The 17,737-nt window shown below is 52.6% G+C and overlaps 7 protein-coding genes across 7 annotated transcripts; 2 read left to right on the top strand and 5 right to left on the bottom strand.

Annotated features, from left to right (window-relative positions):
• Positions 1 to 461: 461 nt before the first annotated feature.
• Positions 462 to 2,335, bottom strand: P174DRAFT_377706 (putative MFS glucose transporter; the record flags this gene model as incomplete). Its single annotated transcript, XM_024822773.1, has 7 exons — positions 462 to 845; positions 908 to 1,198; positions 1,258 to 1,784; positions 1,839 to 2,025; positions 2,078 to 2,153; positions 2,211 to 2,262; positions 2,311 to 2,335. The coding sequence occupies 7 exons, from the start codon at positions 2,333 to 2,335 to the stop codon at positions 462 to 464; spliced, it is 1,542 nt and encodes a 513-aa protein (XP_024678620.1).
• A 1,110-nt stretch (positions 2,336 to 3,445) lies between these two features.
• Positions 3,446 to 4,377, bottom strand: P174DRAFT_434448 (NAD-dependent epimerase/dehydratase family protein; the record flags this gene model as incomplete). Its single annotated transcript, XM_024825878.1, has 2 exons — positions 3,446 to 3,890; positions 3,917 to 4,377. 2 exons carry the CDS (start codon positions 4,375 to 4,377, stop codon positions 3,446 to 3,448), a joined length of 906 nt encoding a protein of 301 aa, XP_024678619.1.
• A 946-nt stretch (positions 4,378 to 5,323) lies between these two features.
• P174DRAFT_445054 (dihydroorotase) lies at positions 5,324 to 6,856 on the top strand. Its single transcript, XM_024828240.1, is given in 6 exon segments — positions 5,324 to 5,534; positions 5,597 to 5,716; positions 5,736 to 5,829; positions 5,878 to 6,150; positions 6,215 to 6,327; positions 6,427 to 6,856. The coding sequence occupies 6 exon segments, from the start codon at positions 5,400 to 5,402 to the stop codon at positions 6,772 to 6,774; spliced, it is 1,083 nt and encodes a 360-aa protein (XP_024678618.1). The 5' UTR covers positions 5,324 to 5,399; the 3' UTR covers positions 6,775 to 6,856.
• A 213-nt stretch (positions 6,857 to 7,069) lies between these two features.
• Positions 7,070 to 8,819, bottom strand: P174DRAFT_377790 (putative amino acid permease; the record flags this gene model as incomplete). The annotated part of the gene is made up of 4 exons (XM_024822783.1): positions 7,070 to 7,287; positions 7,353 to 7,933; positions 7,986 to 8,185; positions 8,262 to 8,819. 4 exons carry the CDS (start codon positions 8,817 to 8,819, stop codon positions 7,070 to 7,072), a joined length of 1,557 nt encoding a protein of 518 aa, XP_024678617.1.
• A 1,209-nt stretch (positions 8,820 to 10,028) lies between these two features.
• P174DRAFT_434445 (uncharacterized protein) lies at positions 10,029 to 11,023 on the bottom strand (the record flags this gene model as incomplete). The annotated part of the gene is made up of 2 exons (XM_024825877.1): positions 10,029 to 10,533; positions 10,593 to 11,023. The coding sequence occupies 2 exons, from the start codon at positions 11,021 to 11,023 to the stop codon at positions 10,029 to 10,031; spliced, it is 936 nt and encodes a 311-aa protein (XP_024678616.1).
• An 890-nt stretch (positions 11,024 to 11,913) lies between these two features.
• Positions 11,914 to 13,707, bottom strand: P174DRAFT_454187 (putative rhamnogalacturonase; the record flags this gene model as incomplete). The annotated part of the gene is made up of 3 exons (XM_024829215.1): positions 11,914 to 12,801; positions 12,861 to 13,450; positions 13,506 to 13,707. 3 exons carry the CDS (start codon positions 13,705 to 13,707, stop codon positions 11,914 to 11,916), a joined length of 1,680 nt encoding a protein of 559 aa, XP_024678615.1.
• A 1,839-nt stretch (positions 13,708 to 15,546) lies between these two features.
• On the top strand, positions 15,547 to 17,332 carry P174DRAFT_454186 (putative amino acid transporter; the record flags this gene model as incomplete). The annotated part of the gene is made up of 4 exons (XM_024829214.1): positions 15,547 to 15,966; positions 16,015 to 16,195; positions 16,244 to 16,707; positions 16,766 to 17,332. The coding sequence occupies 4 exons, from the start codon at positions 15,547 to 15,549 to the stop codon at positions 17,330 to 17,332; spliced, it is 1,632 nt and encodes a 543-aa protein (XP_024678614.1).
• Between the last annotated feature and the right edge of the window lie 405 nt (positions 17,333 to 17,737).

Here is a 17,737-nt window from a genome sequence, read left to right as displayed (position 1 = left end):
CTTATTACCATAGTTAATGCATCATACACTACCAGCAAATGAACTAAAGCAGCGTTAACAGGGCGCTGTCAATGGAGCAGTAAGCAAATGTATGCAGCATTGTTTGGCCATCACATCTGTCACTCGCATCAGCCTCATGCTTTAGTCTAAGAACATTGTTGAATGTGACAGTTTTGAGGACAAAAGGTCCTGGAATCTGTCTCGAAGACGGTGCGGGCTAGGCGCTGGAGGGAATATAATTCATGAATAGTTCAATGTGAAGGTTGGAGTGATATGGGTATAATATTTAATACTATCTCTCTAGTCAATAGAGTGAACCTATTATTATTCAAGCACCAGGCCCAGTATAGCCCACTACCTTTCTCCGCAAAGTCTATTAGCATGCCTTCATTTGGTATCGTAAGTAGAAAGCGCCAGACACGGGATGTCTCAATGGGCTATCTTAGCCTAGAGATAGCAGGTTAAGCCACCTCAGCATGCACAGAGTCAACGGGCTTCTCAGCCTCAACCACACTCTGCTGGCGATGCTTCTCAATCTCCTCACCAAACTTGTCATGAACCTTGTGCGACTGCCACGCCTTGACATTCGAGTCAAACATCATATCAATCTCTTCCAGCGACCGCCGCGCTGTCTCGGGATACATGAAGAACACGTGGAAGGTCATGACAGTGCAGAAAACGCCGAAGATGATGTACGTCTTCCACTTGATGTTGGTGAAGGCGGGCGCAACGAAATAGGCCAGCGCAAAGTTGAAAATCCAGTTGCCGGCTGCGGAGAGACCGACGCCTTTGGCGCGGTATTTGAGGGGGAAGACTTCGGAGGCGTAAATCCAGGCGGCAGGTGCCTAGATGGTTTTGTTAGTGTGAGGTCTTTGGACAGAGATGAGAAGACACAGAAGACACTCACCCATGTCAGACCATATACGCCAACAAAGATATAGGAGCAGGCGATGACGCCCTTTCCGGCCGCGCCCTTGATCTCCCAGCGCAGGTTCTTGTTGCCGTCGATCTCGTCGACTGGGTTGCCGTAGGTGGCCATGATACCGGCAATGGCATAATGCAGCGCCATGCAAATGATAGAGCCGGAGAGGAGCAGCAGTCGACGGCCGATACGGTCGATGTATGGCAAAATGACACCGGTGGTGACGAGGAAGATGACATACTGAATGGCCGACGAGTAGAGCACGGTGTCACCGGGCTAGATCATGTTAGCCAACCTCCCTTCTATATTAACGTCCGAGGAGCAAGAGCAATTACCATATTGGCCATCTGAAAAATATAAACCACATAGTACATGGCCACATTCCCACCGAGAAGCTGCTGCCACACCTGGACGCTAACACCGCACATCGTCCGCTTCCAGACCCGCGGACCAAACAGCGCGAGGAAGGAAACGTCTTTGGCCTCCCGTGCGATCCGCACGGCTTCCTGGACTTCCTCCCATTCGACCTGCACCTCGGGATGGTTGCGGTCCCCATGCCCATGCAGCAGGGCCAGCGTATCCAGACTTTCCTCCCAGCGCTCCTTGCTGGCCAGCCAGCGGGGCGATTCGGGGAAGAAGAGCAGGGCAACCGCCAGGATGAGACCGGGAACGGCTTGGATACCCCAGGCGATGCGGAACGCAGCAGGAGAGTGCACGCCCTCGGAGCAACCGTACGAGACCAGGTACATAATCAGAATACCCCATTCAATGGCCCACTGCTGGATGCCGACGATTCGGCCACGGATACGGGCGGGAGCCAGTTCAGCGAGGTAGACGCAGACCTGAGACGAGGTGATGCCCACTTGGGCCGGTTAGCTTATGTCGAGTCATGTTGAATGATGTCCAGGAAGGATACCTGAAAGACCGCTAATGACACGACCGGCGACTAGGTGTGCCACATTCTGTGCGCTACATTGGATGACAGCCCCGATGATCCAGATGAGCGAGGCTACGAGGAGAGATAGGCGACGTCCAATGCGGTCTGAGATGAAACCAGCTGCAATTGCACCGGCGAAGGATCCAGCAGACATGGAGGCAGTTATCTGGCCCGCGGTTCTGTCAGTTTGGCCTAGAAGTGGGCAGGGGTTGACATACGCCTCCTTGCAGGTTCGAGTCGGGAGAGTTAAAGTAGTCGAGGTACTGGTGTGTGCCTATCCACGCGCTCATGGAGCTATTGAGATCAGCTAATGCCAATGCAGAGCATAGGACATCGTATCTTGAGGCCTACCTGACATCGAACCCGAATAGAGCACCACCGATGGTGCCAAAGGCGGCCAGGACTATAATCCGTCAGTAGTTGGGCGTGATTGACAATTGCATAGGCGTACCGTATATGTTGGAAATCCGATACATCGTGCCAGACGTGAGTGCGCACTGACCTGGAGGAAGCCGTCGAAGTGACATCGGTCGAGTACACTGGCAGTTTATATACAACTCGCGTCAGGCCCTGACGACGGCATCTCCAGGCCGGGTTCCACCTGGAAGTCCGGGGATGGTGCCAGAATCGCAGGACAGCCGAGTAAGATATCCCGCAAGAAGTAACGATCAGCCAATCCGTGAGAAGCCGGGAATGCGGGAGTCCGGGGATAGGACCTGGAGACTTGGAGAGCACCGAACGGACAAATCATCGGCTCCAGGGAGAGGGAGAAAGTGAGGCCGAAGTGCGTCACCGGTGGAGTCTTGTATCTGGGGCCATCCAGTCGGTTTTTTTGACGGCGGGGGTTTTCCCTCTTTATCCGTCGGCTGAACGAATTTAACCGACTAAAAGCTGTCTTTCAGAGCACATTCAACTCATGTAACATAAAGACACAAGTCATGTTGAAGGAAAGTTGACGATGCGTCACGGCATCTACTAACCGAGATTTTGTGTCATAGCATGATAGTATCAAAGGCTTTTATCCGGGGTAAGATGCCTCTTACCTGCCATTGTCCTTGATACTTTATGCCTTCCACTCTACCTTCCACTCAGACTTTGTCCTTTCGACTCAAGGCAGAGTATAACCTGATATCTCGGGAGCCAGCAGCATCGGGACGATCCGCAACTCGGTCGGGATGGGCTGCGATTTCACTGCCGGCAGCTAAAGACGCCACCGACGACAGTGGCCAGGGATCAGACAAGGCGTGTGTATTGAGGCCTTTCCTCGTTAGTCTAGTTAGTGCGTTTATTAGCCGAAGCAGCATCGGTGGCTGTTTTATGTATCTTTGTATCTTTGTCATTACTACTGTTTGACAACTGACCTAAGAGAGACCTTACATAATTTAATGCCCAAATTTCCAAAGGATGTCTATTTTTTTGATATCTTTTCCGATAACCGACAATTTCCCTACGCCTTGAGCTACTATAGTGGTGGACGGTTCGATCCCCTTAAGTGACTACTGGACTGCTTAAATCAAGGCCATGAAGACCATCGTGATTCAAATAAGATCATCCACGGGAATGGTCGGGTCGGGTCTATAATTGATCTATTCCGTCTCACAATGCTCCCATCCCATCAATCGCTTCGCCTTATCCGTTGTCCAGAACCCCTGATTACCCGACATGTCAGCGCGAATCTCCGCGTCGGGAAAGTACTTTCGCGCCAGCTTTTCGGACGGTATATCCTGCGTAGTCGTCGGCGCAACGATATTGAAAATCTCGCACCCCTCCCAATTATCACATTTCTCCACGGCCAGCAAGCACGCCCGCGCGGTCGCCACGGGATTCACCCACCCCCAGAGCTGCTTCACCCCGGCATTCTCCCAGTCATTCTCGTGGACCTTTTGTACCCGTTCCAACGACGACACCTCGTGGATCCGCAGACACGCGACCTTCATCCCGGGGAACCACTCCGCGAAAGCTTGAGCCTGGATCTCCGCTTCCCGTTTCGCCAGGGCATATGAGTCTGTGGGATGCCGGGGGCTTCTTCGTCTATAGGGAAGTAGTCGAAGTGTAACGGTTGGTTGGAAAAGGCAAGACCAATAGCGTTGACCGACGAGGCGTAGCAGAACCGCTTGATCCCTACCTCTGCGGCGGCGCGGAGGCCGTTGAACGCCGAGTCGACGTTGTTGTTGTGCACGACGTAGTCGTCCTTGCTGACCGGGTTGGGGATCGCGGCCAAGTGGATGACTGCGTCGCAGCCGCGGAAGGCCTCGACGGTTTGCTGGTAGTTCATGGCCACGTCCGCCGTGCGCATCTCGGTATTGGGGGTGTCGCCAGTCGGGGCTGCTCGGTTCGGTTCACTTGCACAGTGGTGTGTCCTGCGTCCGCGCACACCTTGACGGCGACGCGTCCTACGCTTCCGCGGGCTCCTGTGATTGCTATCTTCATTCTGGCTCGATGCAGTGTGAATAGGGGTAGTTGAGGTGTCCAGCGGTTGATTATACCGGGATCGACAACCCCAAGCAGGTGGTGACATGAGAAGAAGATCAAACGTCCCTCTCGGACATAAGATATGGTTCGAAGGAGAGACAATCGCATCCTGACGTCAGGCACTCACATCACCATGGGGTCACTAGATAGACACGCTATCTGTAGCCTGACATACAGAAGCTGGATGCGTCGGGAAAACATTTTGACACTGGAGCAGTCATGACAGGCCATCTTGCAACACGTATGAGTGCATGCCACGCTCTTAAAGCGTTCCTCGATGCAAAGAATTGAGGGGAGTCCGTTCAGCCTCGTACACTTCTTCGGACCTTGGTTCCGCACCAATGGATCCTGGGAGAAGGTAGATATTCCCATGCACCAAACGACTTTATTGACAAATATAGCACATTGGAGACTGTTATGAGCTAAGACAACACCCACGCCGAAGACTCGCCCGTGGACTGTAGATGTTTGCGGGACTAGGCGATGTTTATCATCGACAATATATTTTCTGAGCATGGTCGCTTATCCTCCATCTTGGCGATAGTCGACACGAAAGCTAAGTCTCATGAACAAGAATATAATGAGAAGGATAAGCCCGAATTATCACTTTTGCAAGACGAGGAAAAGCAGACAAGCTGTGAGCATTGCAAAGTCAAAGCTGAGGATCACAGAGAGTCCATCTTCGCAACCTCAGGCATCAAACTTGCTCATTCGAGTTAGTGATCAACCACGTGACACTCTCCGAAATTCCTCACTTGGTCCAGCCCGAGCACAGAAGCTATCAGGCACTCCTGAGCGGGAAAATAACCTAGAGGAATCTGTCTTAGATAACAAGCTGTAGAATTATTTGCAAGGTCTCACAATCCGTATATTCCGACATAAGGGCAATGCGGAGGCCCCGCAGCGAGGGGTACTAGTCACGTGACATTGTGCGGGAGCCTCGCTTATTGGAGATTTGCATGACGAGCGTGCGCAGTATGATGCAGGCTTGACGACGAGCATTCTCTGCGACAAGGGGCTCATTCTTGTTTCATCTGGAAAAGAAGTGCATTGCGACGGTTCCTCAGAATGATCCTCAAAGAGACGACCCGGCTGGAGCTGCCGGCGGCGGCTGACATGCACGTCCACCTGCGCCAAGGCAAGATGATGGAATTGGTTGTGCCGCAGATTCGCAAGGGAGGAGTCGATACCGTTTTTGTTATGGTTAGTACATTTGCCTCTTTCACTTTGCCTCTTTCTGTAGGGCTATGGACTGACTCCGACAGCCCAACCTGGTCCCGCCCGTCACGAGCGTTGCCCAGGCACTGGAGTACAAGGCCCAGTTGCAGGCCATTGAGCCAAATGTGAACTATCTCATGTCGCTGTATTTGAATATATGTTCTCTCGTCTTTCTTGCAGAGATAGCCCCTGCTGACTGGTCCTTACCAATCCGTTACCCCCGAGACTATCAGAGAAGCGGCTGCTGCTGGTATCACCGGTGTCAAGGTGTATCCCCAGGGTAAGGTCAACCACTCATCTTTCAGGGCTGCGCGTTGACTGGTAGCAGGCGTGACCACCAACTCCGCAGCCGGCGTGCGCGACTACGACGAATTCTTCCCCGTCTTCGCGGAGATGGAAAAGCACGACATGGTCCTCAACCTGCACGGCGAGGTCCCCGGCTCCCCCGGATCGGACATCACCGACATGAACGCGGAAGAAAAGTTCCTTCCCACCCTGAAGATGTTGAATGAGAAGTTCCCCAAGCTGCGCATCATCCTCGAGCACTGCAGTACCGAGGCGGCCCTGGAGGCTGTCCGCTCCTGCTCTTCGACTGTTGCTGGTATGTTGCGTAGCTGCTTTTGTGGGATCCTATTTCTTATGCTGGCTAACTGACTTGATGGCAGCGACCATCACGGCGCACCACCTCTACCTCACCCACCACAGCTGCGAGAACCCCCTCGCCTTCTGCAAGCCCCTCCCCAAGACCTCCAAGGACCGCGATGCGCTACTCCGCGCGGTCTGCAGCGGCGACCCCAAGTTCTTCTTGTATAGTTGACTATGCCCCCTTTCTCTATCTCAAAGCAATGACTAATATACTATCCAGTGGAAGCGACAGCGCCCCCACCCGCGTCTCGCGAAGCAAGGCGGCGCGGAGGGAACGGCCAAACCGCCCGCGGGTGTCTTTACGCAGCCCTGTGTCGTGCAGTATGTGCTTCTGGCGCTGGAGGAGGGCGTGGAACGTGGCGTCATCGCCAACGAGGATATTACTCAGGAGAAGCTGGCGAATTTCCTCAGCGTGTATGGGCGCCGGTTCTACAAGTTGCCTGAGGCGAAGGACAGGATTGTGCTGGAGCGGAAGGGGGAGGTGATCCCTGAGAGTGTGAAGAGTGAGGACGGGAGTGTGGAGGTGGCGTTGTCCCGCGGGGGAGATGAGGTGTTTAGTTTGACGTGGAAGAGCGAGTAGTAGACTCCGTGAAGTGAAAATACAGGATATTCTGTGTGGAATGGGGATGTAGATAACTACAAATACTGACTACTACATACATCATGACATGAACTTATATCAGATAGCTACAGCCGTTAGAAATGTGCAGCCGGCGGGGTGTCCTTCCCGTTGAAGATGGGCTCTGAGCTGCTATAACCACTGTCAGAGTCTCTTCAACAAGATTCAACTAGCGATATGTATATGTGAATTTGTGCAGAGGTGTCTTATACACGACTGATGGAGTATATACAATACAATACAATTCTACCACGACTTACCCAGTCTTTGCGGGCACATCGGGAAAATCGGCCTCCACACCATCGATACCCTCTTTGGGGGGACCGGCATAGTTGCGGTAACCCCAGACCAAGTACCAGAACGCAGCAATGGCCGTGAACCCGACGAAGACGACACAGGCGTAGTTCATGGTCTCGAGGGTGACGACCTTGTACGTAGGCATGCAGAACAGGGGGATAGCCAGAAGGCTCCATGCTGTAGACCCGTCAGTAGGCCGCCAGTAGTGAGTTTTATGAGATTGCGACCGGCGCGAGACTTACCCAGAGCAACCACATTGCAGATACTGCCGATAATACCCAGGTTGAATCTGGCAGTGGCGATATCCGAGCGACGACGGAAGAAGAACGAGACCGCGATGGGGCAAGCGTAGCTGAGAGTCAGGAAGATAACACCGACTCCAGAGAAGGCGTTGAACGCGGCGGTGGAGCCAAAGTAGATGGCACCTAGCGCAATCTCCACCATCATTCCCAGCATCATGGCGTTGAGGGGCATGTCCAACTTCGTATTGACGGTCTTCCACCACTTGGAACCGGGGATACCGCCGTCGCGCGCAAACGCCCAGGTGCAGCGGGAGGCGGCCGTCACACATCCCACACCGCAAATGATGCCGAGAATGAGCAGAGGGAGGAGCAGCAGGAAAGCACCGGTCGAGCTGCCGAGAGCGTCTTTCAGGATCACGGGGGTGGGCTGACCAGACGCCAGGCTGACCAGCATGGTGATATCGGGCAGGACAAAGGTTAAGGGTAGCAAGAAGCCCAATCCGGCGACAAAGTTCAGCACGATGGTCCACACCATGGCTTTGGGCACCTGAATAGCAGGCTCGCGAACTTCCTCACACATACTATCAAATATTAATGGACTGATCATAGAAAAGTGAGAAAAGGAGAACTCACGAGATGATCATTCCAGTTGCCGAGGTGGCGTATGCGGCCTGCAACAAACCGATACAGAAAGACCAGCCGGCGGGCCAGCCGGACTGGGGCTCAAAGTCGGTGAATACCCACTTACCAGAGTGTCGACCATGTTTGGCGACAACGAGGACACTGATGATCAGGGCAATCAGGCCGATCAGAGTCAAAAAGATGGCCGAAGTCTAGATTGGGAGACCACGCATGAGAAGTCGCATCGGGGCAGTCAAAATACTGGTCGCAACGAAAGAAGAAACATACCTCCAAAATGGGGAGCCATTTGTTGCCTAGGGAGGAGATCGCATGGGTCAACAGGGTGATGGCGAGGAAGATGAGATAGATCTGGTAGGTCTGCATGTCATCTACAATACCGACACCGGGTGCTGATTCGAAGACATTGAGACAGGCGACAAAGAACAGGGTAGTCCCAAAGTTTACAGCCAGGGTAATGGTGATATTGCCGAGGACATAGGCCCATCCACAGATCCAGGCAGCGGCGCGACGGCACCAGGGGGGCGATAGGGCAAAGGTTTGGTAGTAGACGCCACCGGCAGTGGGATAGACGGAGGTGATCTCGGCCAGCGAGATGGCTACACACAGGACGACGAGGGAGACGATAACCCAGCCCCAGATGATGGTGGACGGGCCTCCTGCGGCGAGTGGGTAGAAGAAGGTGGTAGCCAGACCGTAGGGGACGGAGGAGAGGATAAAGCACATAAAGGCGACCTGGAGTACTGAACGATTGCGGGAGAGTTCTGGAGTATAGCCCAGATGCTCTAGGATGGCGTCTGCCGAGCCTTTGTCGGTGCCAGTCTCCATGATGGCGGCGCTGGTGGTGGTGGTGGTTGTGGAGGAGAGGGTGGAGGACGGAGGGGTTCCGGGCTTGGTCGCGTGGGGAAGAAGGATATAGGTAGGTCGACGGGAAAGGAACGGACGTGGGACACAAAAGATGTATGCGTCAGAGAAGCATACTCATATAGCAATATACAACGGACCGGGCTGGGTAGACTGCGTTGGGCCTTGAGTGGGAGTATCGAGAGAGCTGCGATGGACAGAGGGCGATGCTGACGGTTATTAAATGATAAGACTGAAAAATTTGAGGAAGCCCGAAACAGTAAGATTTAGACTCTGCCCACGTGAGAAACAGCGCAGCAGAACGAAAAGAGAATAATTAATGTCTTAAGCAAGGATACAGCGGGGCATGATTCGACAAAGCAAGGTTTGTGAGCGACTGGGACTAAGAGACGGCCACGAGGAGATAAGAGGATGATTGGAGCAGCCATCGCCCGACACGGAATGAATGACGACGGTGGAACAAGCTCGTTTAATTGCCTCAAGGACATTTGCTGCGTGAATGTCTCGAGTTCCACCCAGACGGAGGCTCGGAGATCCACCGTGACAGTCCGTCTGGAGATATGCAAGTTGCAGTGTCGCTCGCTTGCTTGGATTTGGTTTGAGTGTACGGGGTACGGAGTAGATAGGAATAGGATTACCTATTCAAGGAAAGATTTGAGTACGGAATAATACCCATCGAGACCTTAACTATCTGTCTGTCAAGTCATGTAATACGGGATAGGAGTCACTGGACGATTTTGCCTGTTTTGGAATAGAGTTGACCTGAGTGTTTTAGTTTGGGTCTGGAGGAATCATGAACCGAGTTACAAAAGTTATCTTCGAACTCTAGGACTCTAGGAACCAGACTAGGAGTAGACTAGGACTGGATAGTAAAAGTATCTCGCAGAGGACAATGGTTTAATGGCGCATGGAAAAACTCTGCTGTTTCCGATTGTATTGAACCAATCAGATCGCCGCAACAGAACCAGGCGTTATGGACCAATCATCGACCACAAAAGCAGTTTGGTAGTGTTAAATCTGTTGGAATAGCCTCGGCTGAGACATTAATTAATTAGTGAATCCTCCGGTGTGTGCCAAGTGCTAGAGAGTAGAGATTAAAGAGCAGGTTAAAACGAATCGGTTCCTCTCTTCCACTAGGATTTAGTACCAGAAGTTCTGAGTACCAACTGTCCACTAAAGGACCACTATCCCAATAGCAAGAATCAACACTGCCATCCCCGTGTCGATATGCATCCGGATTGATCCCGTTCCAGAGTCAGTGGTGGCAGCATGGAGTGCAGCAGTCTTCACCGTACTCGAAGCAGCAGCGATCGTCGCCGTCGATGTCGCCGTCGAAGACGCCTTTGAGTCTGCAGTCGAGTTCGTCGTCTGCTTCTCAACTACTTTCTTCAACATGCCCGTATTGTACAATGGCAGTGTATCATTCTTGGTCCATCCGCACTTCTCGAGCGTCGCCCAACCATACGTCGAATTCTGCCAATCGTCAAAGAGCACGCTGCTAGAAATCAACTCGACGCGCTGACCATCCTCCGTCATGCCCGTCATATGAATACCAAACTGGTAGTTATCGTACGGATATTCGTGACAGGCCCAGAAATAGGCCAGCGCGCAGGTCCAATCGCAGCCGCCGTCGTCATAGTAAGAGCTGCTCTGGCCGATATAGCAGTATGATCCGTCACTAATCGAACAAAACATGTCAGTACCAGTCCCCCTCGTTGGAGTACATTAGCTACGTACTCATCTTTAGCGCAGGACCGCATCAGGGCATATTGCAGGATATGTCCCAGCGTCACAACTGGCACAAACACCTGGTCCCCGAGGTTATCCAGGTCGTTAGTCTTTAATGCTGCGTCGCTGGCCTTGTTGCAGGTCTTCTCGACATTCGCGATATACGCCGACAAAGACGACTGGCAGGTGGCCGTGCAGGTGCGGTCAAACATGGGCGAGTCGTAGTCGGGCAACCACCACCGGTCTTCCTTGGACACGGCCAGTGAGAGCAGAAACTCATCGCAGTCGATATTCGCGCTGTAGGCGTCCTTGCATTCTTGCGAGGTGGTGCTGGACAGGCTGGCCGTGGTGTAGTTCCAGTCCTTGGTGGGGGTATTGAGGCTGAAACTCCACACTGGCACAACGCCAATCGCGAAAAGGAGTGGAAGGAGAGAATACATTTCGATCAGTTGATCCTCGGAAGGACGACGGGTTAACTTAAAGAGTGACTTGGTTGAACTGAAGGACAGTGACTACATGAACCTGCGTCCGTACCGACGACGCCAGGTTGAGGACGAACAACCAGGGGCACGTCTCGTACTTATGAGCAGGTCAGGTTACATTCTGTCAACAAACTGCGGATAACTCGGTGCCGACTGCGCAGCGATGAGCTAGAGCACAGTCCGCGGGCTCGGCATGAACTGGTGGCTTTTTTAGCGATGAACAATTAGCTATGAGCGTTGAGCGATTGAGCCATTAAAATATCCGGCCATCTCTAGAGAAGTACATTGAATTTTACATAGAATCGTAGTGATGTATGCATTCACAAGTATAGTAGACTGACTCTCACTTTCCGCATTTCAGTATCTAAACAACCGAACAACAGAAGGATCAACAGCAGATCATTGAGCCAAATGATGCGTTGAGCTTGGATGAGCTGCCAAGAGGCTCTCATTAAACTACGAGTCACTAAGAGGCCAATTCTCAGGGTCTAGTGGGTCTAGCGCTGAATGTTTTCCATACAGAGAACCCTGTTTTTCCATAGTCTATGGGTGTCTCACTTTAGTTTGTCCTCGCTAGTCGCGTATTGCCCCTTTTGATTGAGCCGCACTGTTCCTGTTTGTCCATCGAATCACGATTATGGACCTGTCGCATTGCTGGCCTCGGATGATGCTCCATGGAAGCTGCCTTGGCTAGTTATCTTATCCTCCGAAAGGAGCTTGGCTCGTCTGTTGCCCAAGATAGAAACCAGTTCTACGTAATTCGAGAGAGATGGAGGAGAAAGAGATGGTATTTGAAAGGGACCACTTATAAATATAGAGTTGCAAGATGTGCATTCTATGATTGATATCTACAAATACTCCAGGATAATGCTATCCCACATAAAGCCATGCCACCGGCTGGCCTTGCTCACGGCAAAGTCAATCGAATTCCAGCCAGGCTGCAGCTTCCCTTGGGGGATTTCAAACTGGAACAACCGCCACTCGCCAGCGGTCGTCGCCGACCGATACAGACAGGGATCGTTTGGGAGGGTGGTCAGATTGCCGATCGGACTGGCCGCATCGCCATTCAGGAGAATTGTCGAGGTGGTTCCCGACGAGTACCCAGCCAGAGAGACAGTGAGCAGCGCAGCCGAGCTCTTGGCCGCCTCAAACCGGATCGACCATGTTCCCAACGCGGCCTGTCCAAAGCACCAGTCCGCAGTCTTGCTCTGGCCAACGGTGTAAGTCAGGTTCGCAGGGCATTTGGCGACCAGCGCGTGCTCGTACGGAGCGCCGCCGTACTGGAACCCCAGCGACTTGCGGTCAAAGTCGCCCACCCGAAAGATTCTCGTACGCGAGGGCACCTCCCATTTGAGCGTGCCAAGCTTGGCCGTGTGCGACTCTCTCACGGTCACGTCGTTCTGCAGGAAGGAGGTGGCCACGTCGGCGAGCTGGCCGCCGTTGGACCATGCTTGCAGCCCGTAGTCGCCGGTTCGCACGTCCTCAAATTTGAACTGGCCCTTGTCGTCCGTCTGGCCGGTGTAGTAGTAGGTTGTTCCCATGTCCAGTGCGGTCTTGTTCGGGTGGTTGTCGCCCAGGAAGACCGATGCGCCGGCGGCTGGTCGGCCGTCGGAGAGCACCAGGCGTCCGGAGACAGAGCCACGAGACTGGTAAGCTTCGTCCTCGAACCATTTGTAGGGCCATGCTTTGAATTCGTCAGCTGCGCGGGCGCCGGCGTCGGTTTTCGATCCGTCGTTCTATTATTGCCTTTGTTAGTGGGTCGGTCATCTGAGAAACTACTAACAAAGAAACATACCAAGTACCACAGCCACGGGCCCCAGACCTTACCGTCGGGAAAGACATCGTTGGACGAGACCATAAAGTGAGTGCCGTGGATCATGTTCAGCTGCACCGCATCGCCGGTCGAGCTCTCACGGTGCACCATCAGTTCCTGCTTGAGATGGTTCCCGTTGTAGTAGTCCTTGCCCGGATTGATGTACCACGAGCCAAACTCGTCGCCATACACCCCGTAGTAGTCCTGGTCGCGGATCCACGCGGTCCAGTCGTACTTGGTAATGTACGACCCGTCGGCCTGCTGCCACGTCTCGTCCTGGACCTTAGTGCCGCTGGCGATCTCCGCCAGTGTGGGAAGGGCGCCGTCCTTGATGTTTGTCCGTCCGTTGGGGAAGCTCGTGTTGTCCAAGCGCCACAGTGTCCGGAACTCACCCAGCGTGGGGAGGGCGTGGTTGACAAAGTACTGGTACGCGCCGATCAGGTCTTCGAAGATCACCCAGTGGAAGTCGCCCTCCTTGGCGGTGAATTGGATATCGAGGAAGTCTTGTCCTTTTGTCTTTCCTTTGCGATAGATTTCCGCTGATGTCCAGTTCAGGTCGGATTGCGCGCCATCTAGTCATCCCTGAGTTTGGTACATGGTCAATTTAAGTGGCAGAAGGTGACTTACTGTAGCTGACATAGTGGCCCACGGCATCCCCTACCAAATCCTTGCCTTTGTAGTAGAGCTTCACCCCGTACTTCTGCCCAATGGTGACATTCCACAGATCGTTTCCGATGATATGCGTGGTATCGTCGACCTTTTGCAGAAAGGGCCCTTTGGCGTGCGCGCCAGCCGCCAATGCCAGGCTCACAAAGGATGAGAATCGCATGCTGATCGATTCCTTCAGGGATGCAAGGATACTCCTGTCTTTGAGAGCATCACGCCAACAAGTATTTGTACCCCAGATATTTTCCCCATGTTTTGGAGATGCCAAGTTTGATTTCGGGGGAAGATTAGCACGAAATGCGGGGGGCGGAGACCGAGGCGTTGATGCTGGATCATGGATGTATGCCAATGGTGGAATTATTTTCCCATTTCCCCGGATGTTTCTTTTTGGCTAGGCTTGAGGAGAGGCGTCATTAATTAGAAGAAACCCAAGAAAGGGCACTTCGGGGTATTTGAGAGCGTTGTTCGCCAAAGACGATGCACTTATCCCGAGTCCGCTAACTGAAGGCCAAAGCAGTCATTATTTCTGATGGTTCTATTCATAGCAAGCACACCAAGTAATTCTGCATAAACTCTGCAGAATAATACCAAGTTCCCTATGCATAAGCCCGTGTTGATATGCATCCTGTAGACTCGTATTGCTGACGTGTTCTTTGCTAGTCCAAGGCTCTATACGAGAAATGCTATGAATAGTAGCGAAAGAGGCCCATCGCCTAAGGTTATTTGGAATAAGCATTGATACTCCATCAGAGTGTCCACTTGTTGACATGGGCTCCATAATGCTATTGCAGACTTCAGTCTCCCAGTTATATACCAGTGGTATCAATTATCGACCATATGCCTCATGATCCGATTGATCGCACAGCTCCGTAATAAGCGTGAGACAGGGAGACTCAGCTATAAGGAACAGATAATCTATCAGGGAGGGAGAGCCAGACGCCTGAACAATGTATCCTATCAGTAATAAGACTCCGCATTCCAGGGGCCAGCCTAGGCTCAACTTTACTCCTTGAGGATTCCAGAAGGACCAAGGAATATACGAGGGATTGTCGATCAGACCCCCAATGCGGCCAAGGACACGTGCATTTCCATTCCTTTTTCCCCATCCGTCTCGTCCCCGATTTGATCTCCTGTCCCAAATCGATTCAATTGGATCTCCCGCTCAATCTAGAGCGGACTGGCCGACTTGCGTTCGGCCTGTCTCACTTTCCTCCATTCTGTCTCTGCGGTGAATGTTCCACCCGCAAGATGAATACACATCTGAAATCGGACATTCAGATCTGTAATCGTAGGTCTAAGCAGTATATCTGGATGAGATGTTCTGGAGATACGATCTGCATGAACAACACACCCTGCATTGTCCCTGGTAGTCAATTCGGAGGATTACCCCAGTCTTGTCCTACCGTGCCCTGTTCTATTTTTAATGTCGAGTCGTCATCTCCAATCCAAGACGCTCTAAGGCATGAGGAAAAGCATATGAGCAGTCAGATCAAAGATATCATCCAAGCGCACGACACCCAGAACAACTACTCTTCGTATTTGGTCGCATTAACTGGGTTATCCTATGGTGAGATCCAGCTGGAAGATCAGCCAACGTTACATTCCCAGCAGCCACACAACCCAGATTCAGGACGGTTCTCCGTGAAGGAGTGTCTGATCGAGGACTGACTTGATAAGCGATACGACGGGCTCCCGTGTTCTCCGGTTAAGTGCATGCATGCTGAGTGGCAGACTGGCGAAGGTTATCTATCCAGCCTCGTTGATAACCAGCACGCTAGCACGGTCAGACCAAAGGGGCTTATCGCAAGCTAAGCCTTTCGGCCATTTTATTGGCAGATAGGGCATATGTTTAGAGTGAGGTGGTGTTGTGCGAGAGAAAGTTCGTGGCCTCTGCCGGCTGTCTTTATATTACTCGATCCCCCTGATTGTCCTCGTCCCCTCCCGTTATTCACTGCGGATCTTCTTATTCTATCGCTTTTGTCTTTTACCTTCCTACATCACCATGGAGGCTCCCACGTACGAGGCTTCAAGTAGCCCCAATGGCCCCCGTGAAAAGGAAGGAGGCATCCATTCAACTATCGATGTCGACCACGATTATGGAGCCGACACCGACCTCCACCGCTCCCTGAGCACCCGCCATCTTACCATGATTGCGCTGGGCTCGTCAATTGGTATGGGATTATGGCTGGGAAGTGGTACCTCGCTGGTCAACGGTGGTCCTGCCGCCATCTTCATCGGATACCTGCTGAGTGGGACGATGATCTGGGCGGTTTCTCATTCCATCGGTGAGATGGCCGTTGTCTATCCACTTCCCTCGGCCTTTGTGCAGTGGTCGTCTATCTTTATCAGTGAGCCGGCTGGATTCACACTGGGTTGGAGCTATTGGTTTCAGTTCTTCATTACCCTGGCCAATGAACTGCAGGTTCGTCTTCTCCAGTCTGTGGGTAGGGTTCGATTCTGACTGCTACAGGGTGTGGTCACCGTGCTCAGCTTCTGGACAGACAAAGTGCCGACGGCTGCGTGGATCAGTATCTTCTGGGTAGTCATCCTCTTGATCAACGTCTGGGCGGTCAAGTTCTTCGGAGAAGTCGAGGTTGCTGCCTCATCGATCAAGTTCTCCTGGATCATCATCGTCATCATATCTTTGATCGGTATGCATCCTCTGGACCTTGGGTTGAACATCTCTAACTCCAAATAAGTTGTCTCTGCTGGAGGCGCCCCCGCTGAAGGCCCCATTGGCTTCCGCTACTGGAACGCCGAACCGTTTACCCACGGCTTCAAGGGCTTCCTCTCCGTCATGCCGACCTGCATTTTCGCCATGTCTGGATCGGAAAACACTGCGCTGGTGGCCGCAGAGACCAACAACCCCCGCAAGTCGGTGCCTCGCGCCGTCGGGTCGATCTGGCTGCGTCTCTCGCTCTTCTACATCCTCGGTTCGTTAATGGTCACCATCACCGTCGATCCCAAGGACCCAAACCTGTTTGGTGCCTCCGGCACCAACGCCTCTCCCTTCGTCATTGCCTACCGGAACGCGGGACTCGTCCCACTGGCGCACATCATGAACGCGGTCGTTTTCATTTCGGTGGTCTCGACGGGAAGTATCCAGGTGTATGCCGGCTCTCGCACGCTGATGGGACTTGCGCATCTGAAAATGGCACCAAAGGTACTTGCATCCCACCATTCCTATCCTCAAGTCAAACCTAGCTGACTGACTGTGACAGTTCTTCGGCAAAGCAGACAAAGTCGGCCGTCCCATCGCCGGTCTGGCCCTTACCCTGGTCGTCGGCGGCGGATTGGCCTACCTGAATGTGAACAACAGCGGCGCCGAGGTCTTCACCTGGTTCTCCAACCTCACTTCCCTCCTTACCCTCTTCGGCTGGGGTATGATCTGCCTATCGCATCTCCGCATGCGATACGCCTGGAAGGTCCAGGGCCGGTCGCCCTCGGAACTGCCGTGGAAATCCTGGACGTACCCCATCGGCGCCGTCTGGGGTCTCTTCTGGTGTGTGCTGCTCATCATCGTCGAGTTCTATCTCAGTGTGTGGCCGCTTGGCGGGAAGCCGACGGCGAAGGGCTTCTTCGCCAACTATGTCAGTGTGGTGGCAATTATTGTCATCTATATCGGATCCATGATTTACTACAAGGGGCCGCTCCTAAATGATGCGAGAAGCATTGATTTGGATCAATTCCGCCGGTTCTATGTTGATCCACGGGATGAGGAGGCCAAGGCTGAGAAGACAGGGGTGAAGAAGTACCTGTCCAAGGGGATTGGATTTGTGTTTAACTAGTTGGCATATGCCTGTGTGTTCATATATAGGGTAGTTAGGCGATTTGTACAGTCTCATTCTCACCAATGATATGTCGTGATTCCTCAATGCAATAATGAACGGCCCTCGATCGGACAAGGCATGTGCGGGTTTTAACTGTGGAGGTGATCAACGCATATTAGTTTGGGTATCGTGTGGTACAGGATAGTGGTAGTGTAGTGTGTGGCATCAACAACTATAAATAACCAAGAAAATATGAACTTTCGCCTTCAGAACATCTCATCTTAACAATATTGACTGCTTCATCGAATCAACCATCCTCCCCTCCAGCGTATCGATGACAACAACGCTGATCCTTGCACGACTAGATGAAGGTTACAGGGGATGAAGAGCTTCAGGATGCGCAAGGTTTCCACATATCTATTT

The sequence above is a fragment of the Aspergillus novofumigatus genome (assembly GCF_002847465.1).
Source record: "Aspergillus novofumigatus IBT 16806 chromosome Unknown P174scaffold_8, whole genome shotgun sequence".
Taxonomy (NCBI): domain Eukaryota; kingdom Fungi; phylum Ascomycota; class Eurotiomycetes; order Eurotiales; family Aspergillaceae; genus Aspergillus; species Aspergillus novofumigatus.
This window is presented reverse-complemented; position numbering and strand designations above follow the sequence as displayed.

Bases quoted from the DNA above. Each gene is read 5' to 3' on its own strand.
- P174DRAFT_445054 (XM_024828240.1), top strand. From the start codon at position 5,400: ATGATCCTCAAAGAGACGACCCGGCTGGAGCTGCCGGCGGCGGCTGAC. The intron at 5,830-5,877 runs GTAAGGTCAACC...GACTGGTAGCAG, and splicing joins TGTCAAGGTGTATCCCCAGG to GCGTGACCACCAACTCCGCA. The intron at 6,151-6,214 runs GTATGTTGCGTA...ACTTGATGGCAG, and splicing joins CTGCTCTTCGACTGTTGCTG to CGACCATCACGGCGCACCAC.